A 10,959-nucleotide genomic window follows, 5' to 3' on the forward strand; every position below is an offset into this window, starting at 1 on the left:
TGTCTGTAGAAGGGGTAGAGATAACAGTTATAATGTCTGTAGAAGGGGTAGAGGTAACAGTTATAATGTCTGTAGAAGGGGTAGAGATATCAGTTTTAATGTCTGTAGAAGGGGTAGAGATAACAGGATAACAGTTATACTGTCTGTAGAAGGGTAGAGATAACAGTTATAATGTCTGTAGAAGGGGTAGAGATAACAGGATACCAGTTATAATGTCTGTAGAAGGGGTAGAGATAACAGTTTTAATGTCTGTAGAAGGGGTAGAGATAACAGGATAACAGTTATAATGTCTGTAGAAGGGTAGAGATATCAGTTATAATGTCTGTAGAAGGGGTAGAGATAACAGGATATCAGTTATAATGTCTGTAGAAGGGTAGAGATAACAGTTGTAATGTCTGTAGAAGGGGTAGAGATAACAGTTATAATGTCTGTAGAAGGGGTAGAGATAACAGTTATAATGTCTGTAGAAGGGTAGAGATAACAGTTATAATGTCTGTAGAAGGGGTAGAGATAACAGTTGTAATGTCTGTAGAAGGGGTAGAGATAACAGGATATCAGTTATAATGTCTGTAGAAGGGGTAGAGATAACAGGATAACAGTTATAATGTCTGTAGAAGGGGTAGAGATAACAGGATATCAGTTATAATGTCTGTAGAAGGGGTAGAGATAACAGGATAACAGTTATAATGTCTGTAGAAGGGGTAGAGATAACAGGATACCAGCTATAATGTCTGTAGAAGGGGTAGAGATAACAGGATAACAGTTATACTGTCTGTAGAAGGGTAGAGATAACAGTTTTAATGTCTGTAGAAGGGGTAGAGATAACAGGATATCAGTTATAATGTCTGTAGAAGGGGTAGAGATAACAGTTATAATGTCTGTAGAAGGGTAGAGATAACAGGATATCAGTTATAATGTCTGTAGAAGGGGTAGAGATAACAGGATATCAGTTATAATGTCTGTAGAAGGGGTAGAGATAACAGTTATAATGTCTGTAGAAGGGGTAGAGATAACAGTTATAATGTCTGTAGAAGGGGTAGAGATAACAGTTATAATGTCTGTAGAAGGGGTAGAGATAACAGTTGTAATGTCTGTAGAAGGGGTAGAGATAACAGGATATCAGTTATAATGTCTGTAGAAGGGGTAGAGATAACAGGATAACAGTTATAATGTCTGTAGAAGGGGTAGAGATAACAGGATATCAGTTATAATGTCTGTAGAAGGGGTAGAGATAACAGGATAACAGTTATAATGTCTGTAGAAGGGGTAGAGATAACAGGATACCAGCTATAATGTCTGTAGAAGGGGTAGAGATAACAGGATAACAGTTATACTGTCTGTAGAAGGGTAGAGATAACAGTTTTAATGTCTGTAGAAGGGGTAGAGATAACAGGATATCAGTTATAATGTCTGTAGAAGGGGTAGAGATAACAGTTATAATGTCTGTAGAAGGGGTAGAGATAACAGGATATCAGTTATAATGTCTGTAGAAGGGGTAGAGATATCAGTTATAATGTCTGTAGAAGGGGTAGAGATAACAGTTATAATGTCTGTAGAAGGGGTAGAGATAACAGGATATCAGTTATAATGTCTGTAGAAGGGTAGAGATAACAGTTTTAATGTCTGTAGAAGGGGTAGAGATAACAGGATATCAGTTTTAACGTCTGTAGAAGGGGTAGAGATATCAGTTATAATGTCTGTAGAAGGAGTAGAGGTAACAGTTATAATGTCTGTAGAAGGGGTAGAGATAACAGGATATCAGTTTTAACGTCTGTAGAAGGGGTAGAGATAACATCATCCGCTTAAAGAGGATATCAGTTGTAATGTCTGTCCTGGGGTAGAGATATTGTTATAATGTCTGTAGAAGGCCAGAGAGATAACAGTTATAATGTCTGAGTAGAAGGGGTAGAGGATAGCAGGCCATCAGGTTTGAACGTCAGTGCCCTTGTTTGGGTGTAGGGCCTGATCAGAGCCTGGAGGATGAGGTCAGTTCCCCTAAGTCCGTAGCAAGCACCATGGTCTTGATAGCGGATATCAGTTATACTGGAAGCCAGTGGAAGCGGAGTAGAGATAACAGGATAGAACTTGGGAAGGTTGAAGAAGACGGGCTAGAGTTCTGGATGAGTTATAGGGGTTTAATGGCACAGGCAGGAGAGATAACAGTTATAATGTCTGTAATCCAGGGGGAGATGACAAGTGCCTGGATAGGATGTCTGTAGAAGGTGAGAGGCAGGGTCAGTTATCTGTCTGGATGTTGTAGAGCATGAAACAGGACGGGCCATCAGTGTTAATGTTGAGAACGACAGGGTGTTGTAACAGGATCATCAAGGTTATAATGCTCTGGGGGGTAGAGATAACAGGATATCAGTTATAATGTCTGATCATGAAGGGGCAGAGATAACAGGAGGAAACAGTTATAATGTCTGTCAGAAGGGGTAGAGATAACAGGATATCAGACATGCATAATGTCTGGTAGAAGGGGAAAGGAGAAGATTAATTGTAATGTCTGTAGAAATGATAGGAGATACCATGTTATAATGACAGAGAAGTGGGTAGAGATAACAGGATAACAGTTATACATGTCTGGGGACAAGGGGTAGAGATAACAGGATATCAGTTTTAATGTCTGTAGAAGCGACCTGTCAGGAGATAACAGGATAAGCGTTATAATGTCTGTAGAGGGGTAGAGATAACAGGATCTGATGGTTCATAATGTCTGTAGAAGGGGTAGAGATAACAGGATGAGAGCAGTTATAATGTTCTTTAGAGTGGGAGCGTAGAGATAACAGGATAGAGCAGTCTCAGTTGAATGTCTGTCTAGAAACCTAGAGATAACTCAGTTATAATGTCTGTAGAAGGGGTAGAGATCAGGATATCAGTTATAATGTCTGTAGAAGGGGTAGAGATAACAGTTGTAATGTCTGAAGAAGGGGTAGAGATAACAGGATAACAGTTATTTTTTCAGAAGGGGTAGAGATAACAGTTCTTAATGTCTGTAGAAGGGACGTAGCCAGCGATCAGGGATAATGTCTGTAGAAGGGGTAGAGATAACAGGATCTCAGTTATAATGTCTGGAGAAGAGGGAGAGATAGGATAACAGTTTTAATGTCTGTAGCCGGGGTCACAATAACAGTTGTAATTTCATCTGAGAAGGGGAGAGATAACATTTATAATGTCTGTAGGGCAGTGTAGAGATATCAGTTATACTGTTTGACTTAGCAAAGGGATAGAGATATCAGTTTTAATGTCTGTAGAAGGGGTAGAGATAACAGGATATCAGTTATAATGTCTGTAGAAGGGGTAGAGATAACAGTTTTAATGTCTGTAGAAGGGGTAGAGATATCAGTTATAATGTCTGTAGAAGGGGTAGAGATAACAGGATAACAGTTATACTGTCTGTAGAAGGGTAGAGATAACAGTTATAATGTCTGTAGAAGGAGTAGAGATAACAGGATACCAGTTATAATGTCTGTAGAAGGGTAGAGATAACAGTTATAATGTCTGTAGAAGGGGTAGAGATAACAGGATAACAGTTTTAATGTCTGTAGAAGGGGTAGAGATAACAGGATATCAGTTTTAATGTCTGTAGAAGGGGTAGAGATAACAGGATAACAGTTATAATGTCTGTAGAAGGGGTAGAGATAACAGTTGTAATGTCTGTAGAAGGGGTAGAGATAACAGGATATCAGTTTTAACGTCTGTAGAAGGGGTAGAGATATCAGTTATAATGTCTGTAGAAGGGGTAGAGATAACAGTTTTAATGTCTGTAGAAGGGGTAGAGATAACAGGATATCAGTTATAATGTCTGTAGAAGGGGTAGAGATATCAGTTATAATGTCTGTAGAAGGGGTAGAGGTAACAGTTATAATGTCTGTAGAAGGGGTAGAGATAACAGGATATCAGTTATAATGTCTGTAGAAGGGGTAGAGATAACAGGATATCAGTTATGTCTGTAGAAGGGTAGAGATAACAGTTTTAATGTCTGTAGAAGGGGTAGAGATAACAGGATATCAGTTATGTCTGTAGAAGGGTAGAGATATCAGTTATAATGTCTGTAGAAGGGGTAGAGATAACAGTTATAATGTCTGTAGAAGGGGTAGAGATAACAGGATATCAGTTATAATGTCTGTAGAAGGGGTAGAGATAACAGGATATCAGTTATGTCTGTAGAAGGGTAGAGATATCAGTTATAATGTCTGTAGAAGGGGTAGAGATAACAGTTATAATGTCTGTAGAAGGGGTAGAGGTAACAGTTATAATGTCTGTAGAAGGGGTAGAGATAACAGGATATCAGTTATAATGTCTGTAGAAGGGGTAGAGATACCAGTTATAATGTCTGTAGAAGGGGTAGAGATAACAGGATAACAGTTATAATGTCTGTAGAAGGGGTAGAGATAACAGGATAACAGTTATAATGTCTGTAGAAGGGGTAGAGATATCAGTTATAATGTCTGTAGAAGGGGTAGAGATAACAGGATAACAGTTATAATGTCTGTAGAAGGGGTAGAGATAACAGTTATAATGTCTGTAGAAGGGGTAGAGATAACAGGATATCAGTTATAATGTCTGTAGAAGGAGTAGAGATAACAGGATAACAGTTATAATGTCTGTAGAAGGGGTAGAGATAACAGGATATCAGTTATAATGTCTGTAGAAGGGGTAGAGATAACAGGATAACAGTTATAATGTCTGTAGAAGGGGTAGAGATAACAGGATATCAGTTATGTCTGTAGAAGGGGTAGAGATATCAGTTATAATGCCTGTAGAAGGGTAGAGATAACAGGATATCAGTTATGTCTGTAGAAGGGGTAGAGATAACAGTTATAATGTCTGTAGAAGGGGTAGAGATAACAGTTTTAATGTATGTAGAAGGGGTAGAGATAACAGTTTTAATGTATGTAGAAGGGGTAGAGATAACAGTTATAATGTCTGTAGAAGGGGTAGAGATAACAGGATATCAGTTATAATGTCTGTAGAAGGGGTAGAGATAACAGGATAACAGTTATAATGTCTGTAGAAGGGGTAGAGATAACAGGATAACAGTTATAATGTCTGTAGAAGGGGTAGAGATATCAGTTATAATGCCTGTAGAAGGGTAGAGATAACAGGATATCAGTTATGTCTGTAGAAGGGGTAGAGATAACAGGATAACAGTTATAATGTCTGTAGAAGGGGTAGAGATAACAGTTATAATGTCTGTAGAAGGGGTAGAGATAACAGGATAACAGTTATAATGTCTGTAGAAGGGTAGAGATAACAGTTATAATGTCTGTAGAAGGGGTAGAGATAAGTTTTAATGTCTGTAGAAGGGGTAGAGATAACAGGATATCAGTTATAATGTCCGTAGAAGGGGTAGAGATACCAGTTATAATGTCTGTAGAAGGGGTAGAGATAACAGTTATAATGTCTGTAGAAGGGGTAGAGAGGCAGTGCATGATGGTAGAAGGGTGTGTATGGTAGTCTGGACAAGAGTTTCTGACTGAGGCAGTGCATGATGGTAGAAGGGTGTGTATGGTAGTCTAGACATAGTTTCTGACTGAGGCAGTGCATGATGGTAGAATGGTGTGTATGGTAGTCTAGACAGAGTTTCTGACTGAGGCAGTGCATGATGGTAGAAGGGTGTGTATGGTAGTCTAGACAAGAGTTTCTGACTGAGGCAGTGCATGATGGTAGAAGGGTGTGTATGGTAGTCTAGGGGGCTGCTAGGGGGTTTCATTACAGTAGTTGACTAGGGGGGTGCGCTGCTTATTTAACGCCAAGCTAAACCAAGACGGCCCTCTTGAAGTTGATTAGCTTCCCACATAGCCATAAAAAAAGCACGCAGAGAAATGATCCCAATGTGGGCAGTTGGCTGTCCCAGTTGGCTAGACACAGTTCCTTCAGAAAACGTATCCTGCTCATTTTAAAAATGGCTAACGGTCCCTAATCACTACTAGCTAACTTTAGCAATTCATCTTTTACAGTCAACTCAGCATAACGATAGCAGTAGACAGGCAGAAAGAAACAGCCCGTCAAAATGTTACAACACAACTATCTGAACGATTGGAAACTATTTCATGCCGGTAATATTTTTTTACATGACATCCTGCACTAACGGTTCATATATTCACTACATTTCATAATTCATTAGTTTCACTTTAAAACTGATTCAACCTAACTAGTTTAGTAACATTGGCTTTACTTGAAGCTTCAGAAGTCCTTGTTCTCTCAATCGCGTTTCGGGACTGTTGCCTAGCAACGGTCCATCTCCCAAATATGTCCCACATACAACACAGACAACAACAACAAATAAAAGGCTCAAAATGGGTTCCACGATGTGGATTGATATTAAATATTAAAAAATATATGTGCTTTGCTGTCTTTGTTCCAGTTTCTATGGTCAAATATAAATGGGTTATGGATATAGGAAGTCCTGAGTAGTCCACTGGTGGAGCAGATATTTACATAAGACACTCATACAATTACTCTTCCAAATCTTTTTATTCATTTGTGACATAATTCCATTACAGTGATAACAAAACTGTGTGTTGGTACTTTCCATATGTCGTCCAGGAAGAATATGGTTATAAAATAATACTATAAAAGGTACATTTCCTTAAAATCTTAACATTCCGTAAAATATTGTCGTTTAATTGACTACGTTTTTTGAGTTGTAATATAAATACAAGACATCCCATTAATATTCATCCGAAAGGTCTTTTGACACCAGCAGAAGGCGATAGGATGCCTCCCAAATGTTAACCTATTCCCTTATAGAGTGCACCGCTTTCAAATCACAGCCGTATGAAACCCCCACAGGGCTCTAGTCACAAGAAGTGCACTATAGGGGAATAGGGTGGTGTTTGGGCCACAGCCAGAGAGATATGAGGAGGTTGTTCTGATCGATCTGGAGTCTAGGAGTTGACGGCGTCGACGGTCCCGTGGTTGATTAAAGTTAAGGCCATTAGGAGAGACTGTCGTTGGCAATGAGAAGACAGAATGAGACAGATGAACCGTGAACTTCAGACCGTAACTAAAACCTCAAATGCTTAATTTACAGCACAGAGAAAGGAGGTAGGGAAGGAGGGAGGAAAGGAGGGAAGGAGGTAGGGAAGGAGGGAGGAAAGGAGGGAGGGAGGGGTGAAACAAAAGCGAGGACAGGATCACTGTGGAATCCTGACAACGAGGGAGGCTCTTTCCAGGGATTCCAAAGAGAGGACACACACACACACACACACACACACAAAGGAATAATGGACATTCAAGTAAAACTACAGGGTTCAATTGGACATCGACTCAAAATGATCAGCTTCCAAACACAAAACCTCCCCCTTTTTGTTTTCTCTAAAAGACATGCGCGCGCGCGCACACGCACACGCACACACACACACACACACACACACACACACACATTTTTAAACGCCATCAGGGAGAATAATATCGTGTTATATTGCCTGTTTATAATGTGTATTATGACGCGTGTCGGTACCTTTCTACAGCCCGGGTTCATTCAGCAGGGTGAAACATTCAGAACAAAGATATTATTCAGATAAAGATGAAACGATCCAATCCGTTCTGGGACTTCATCTTTCTATCTACAACTGAACACCAGGGGGGTTTATTCGAACAAGAAGCTCTGAAAATGTGTCTGGGTTGAAATCTTCTCTGTGACCACATTGTTTTGAGGAATTCAGTCAAGATTTGGTTAAAAAAAAAAAAAAAAACGCTGACTGTTTTCAGATGTGTGTTTATGTGTGTGTGTGTGTGTGTGTTGTATGTGTGTGAGGTCAATCCATGACTGTTGTGTGTGTGTGTCAATCCATGTGTGTGTGTGTGTGTGAGGTCAATCCATGACTGCTGTGTGTGTGTGTGTGTTTATGTGTGTTTATGTGTGTGAGGTCAATCCATGACTGCTGTGTGTGTGTGTGTGTGTGTGTGTGTGTGTGTGTTTATGTGTGTGAGGTCAATCCATGACTGCTGTGTGTGTGTGTGTGTGTGTGTGTGTTTATGTGTGTGAGGTCAATCCATGACTGCTGTGTGTGTGTGTGTGTGTGTGTGTGTGTGTGAGTGTTTATGTGTGTACGTGGTCAATCCATGACTGCTGTGTGTGTGTGTGTGTGTGTGTGTGTGTGTGTGTGTGTGTGTGTTAACAGAGTGTCTATGACTGGGAGTGTAGTCGGTGGTGTACATGATGGGCAGCCAGTTCTCTGTGAAAGTGGCACAGTGCATCCAGCCCAAGGACCGCATTACCTGAAAACAAACAGGACGTGATGTACAGAAGTAGGATTGCATGATGGGCAGCCAGTTCTCTCTTGCTCTTTGTTCAAGTGTTACAGACAGACCTTAAACACTGCAGTCTTAGACTAACATGACTGACAGGAAGTAGATGTATCAGGTAGTTGGACTTGAGGCTCTGTAAAACAGGACTAACAGGAAGTAGATGTATCAGGTAGGTGGACTGAGGCTGTAAAACAGGACTAACAGGAAGTAGATGTATCAGGTAGGTGGACTGAGGCTGTAAAACATGACTAACAGGAAGTAGATGTATCAGGTAGTTGGACTGAGGCTGTAAAACATGACTGACAGGAAGTAGATGTATCAGGTAGGTGGACTGAGGCTGTAAAACATGACTGACAGGAAGTAGATGTTTCTAACCTGAATGCAGTTCTTCAAGTTCTCTCTACTGGGTTTATCTTCTACGATCTTGGAGGCAAACTTCAGGGCTCTGCCGTACATCTTATTGACTAGTGCATGTTTGTAGGAGAACGTCAACACCTGGGGAGCAAGGGGATCAGACCATAAAGATTGAGATGGATGATTCGTTACCGTTGACACATCATCCACTGCAAGTTGTGGCGTAAGCCGGGGATCGTCGAGGAAACAGCTGGCCACACCTCTTCTCCTCACCTTAGAGTCCGTTAGCTCCACCCACTTCTGCAGCTCCCAGAAGGTGTCTGTCAAGGCTTTGGCCCTGCCCTGTTGGGCGTCGTCAGAGCTGGTCACCTCCTCCTCTTCGGCCCCTGTCTCTGCCCCGTCTCCGGCCTCTCCGGCCCCCCCGGCCTCTCCGGCCCCCCCAGCCTCCCCAGCCCCCCCAGCCCCGTCCTGGGGTGGAGCAGGCAGCAGGACCAGGTCAGCCAGGGCACAGCCCTTCCTACACAGAGCATCCAGCAGGGAACATTTCTGCTTCTCCATGTCACTGCAGGAAACACACAGAAACAGGAAGTTCTATTAGATATCAAGTTACAAATTCTCTGTCCAATAGAAATGAGGTAAAGGGGAGTGGTTTTAACAGACAGACAATCTGTTGTGACCTGACTGTCTAAGGATGAGCCCTGAATGGAGCCCTATTGCCCATAGGCCCTGGTCTAAAGTAGTGCACTATATAGGGAATAGGGTTCTGGTCTAAAGTAGTGCACTATATAGGGAATAGGGTTCTGGTCTAAAGTAGTGCACTATATATAGGGAATAGGGTTCTGGTCTAAAGTAGTGCACTATATATAGGGAATAGGGTTCTGGTCTAAAGTAGTGCACTATATATAGGGAATAGGGTTCTGGTCTAAAGTAGTGCACTATATAGGGAATAGGGTTCTGGTCTAAAGTAGTGCACTATATAGGGAATAGGGTTCTGGTCTAAAGTAGTGCACTATATAGGGAATAGGGTTCTATAGGGTTCTGGTCTAAAGTAGTGCACTATATAGGGAATAGGGTTCTATAGGGTTCTGGTCTAAAGTAGTGCACTATATAGGGAATAGGGTTCTATAGGGTTCTGGTCTAAAGTAGTGCACTATATAGGGAATAGGGTTCTATAGGGCCCTGGTCTAAAGTAGTGTACTATATAGGGAATAGGGCCCTGGTCTAAAGTAGTGCATTATATAGGGAATAGGGTTCTATAGGGCCCTGGTCTAAAGTAGTGTACTATATAGGGAATAGGGTTCTATAGGGCTCTGGTCTAAAGTAGTGTACTATATAGGGAATAGGGTTCTATAGAGCCCTGGTCTAAAGTAGTGCACTATATAGGGGATAGGGTTCTATAGGGCCCTGGTCTAAAGTAGTGCACTATATAGGGAATAGGGTTCTGGTCTAAAGTAGTGCACTATATATAGGGAATAGGGTTCTATAGACCCTGGTCTAAAGTAGTGCACTATATAGGGGATAGGGTTCTATAGGGCCCTGGTCTAAAGTAGTGCACTATATAGGGAATAGGGTTCTGGTCTAAAGTAGTGCACTATATATAGGGAATAGGGTTCTGGTCTAAAGTAGTGCACTATATAGGGAATAGGGTTCTGGTCTAAAGTAGTGCACTATATAGGGACTAGGGTTCTATAGGGCCCTGGTCTAAAGTAGTGCACTATATAGGGAATAGGGTTCTGGTCTAAAGTAGTGCACTATATAGGGAATAGGGTTCTGGTCTAAAGTAGTGCACTATATAGGGAATAGGGTTCTGGTCTAAAGTAGTGCACTATATAGGGAATAGGGTTCTATAGGGCCCTGGTCTAAAGTAGTGCACTATATAGGGAATAGGGTTCTATAGGGCTCTGGTCTAAAGTAGTGTACTATATAGGGAATAGGGTTCTATATGGTCCTGGTCTAAAGTAGTGCACTATATAGGGAATAGGGTTCTGGTCTAAAGTAGTGCACTATATAGGGAATAGGGTTCTGGTCTAAAGTAGTGCACTATATAGGGAATAGGGTTCTATAGGGCCCTGGTCTAAAGTAGTGCACTATATAGGGAATAGGGTTCTATAGGGCTCTGGTCTAAAGTAGTGTACTATATATAGGGAATAGGGTTCTATATGGCCCTGGTCTAAAGTAGTGCACTATATAGGGGATAGGGTTCTATAGGGCCCTGGTCTAAAGTAGTGCACTATATAGGGAATAGGGTTCTGGTCTAACGTAGTGGGGACTAGGGTTCTATAGGGCCCTGGTCTAAAGTAGTGCACTATATAGGGAATATGGTTCTATAGGGCCCTGGTCTAAAGT

The 10,959-nt window shown here is 41.3% G+C and overlaps 1 protein-coding gene across 1 annotated transcript; it reads right to left on the reverse strand.

Moving 5' to 3' along the window:
• Positions 1 to 2,961: 2,961 nt before the first annotated feature.
• On the reverse strand, positions 2,962 to 9,589 carry LOC135568462 (tripeptidyl-peptidase 2-like). The gene is made up of 4 exons (XM_065015246.1): positions 8,887 to 9,589; positions 8,635 to 8,754; positions 8,131 to 8,229; positions 2,962 to 3,030 (listed from the first exon to the last, which is right to left on the reverse strand). The coding sequence occupies exons 1-4, from the start codon at positions 9,169 to 9,171 to the stop codon at positions 2,962 to 2,964; spliced, it is 573 nt and encodes a 190-aa protein (XP_064871318.1). The 5' UTR covers positions 9,172 to 9,589.
• Positions 9,590 to 10,959: the final 1,370 nt, after the last annotated feature.

The sequence above is a fragment of the Oncorhynchus nerka genome, unplaced genomic scaffold (assembly GCF_034236695.1).
Source record: "Oncorhynchus nerka isolate Pitt River unplaced genomic scaffold, Oner_Uvic_2.0 unplaced_scaffold_1571, whole genome shotgun sequence".
NCBI lineage: Eukaryota > Metazoa > Chordata > Actinopteri > Salmoniformes > Salmonidae > Oncorhynchus > Oncorhynchus nerka.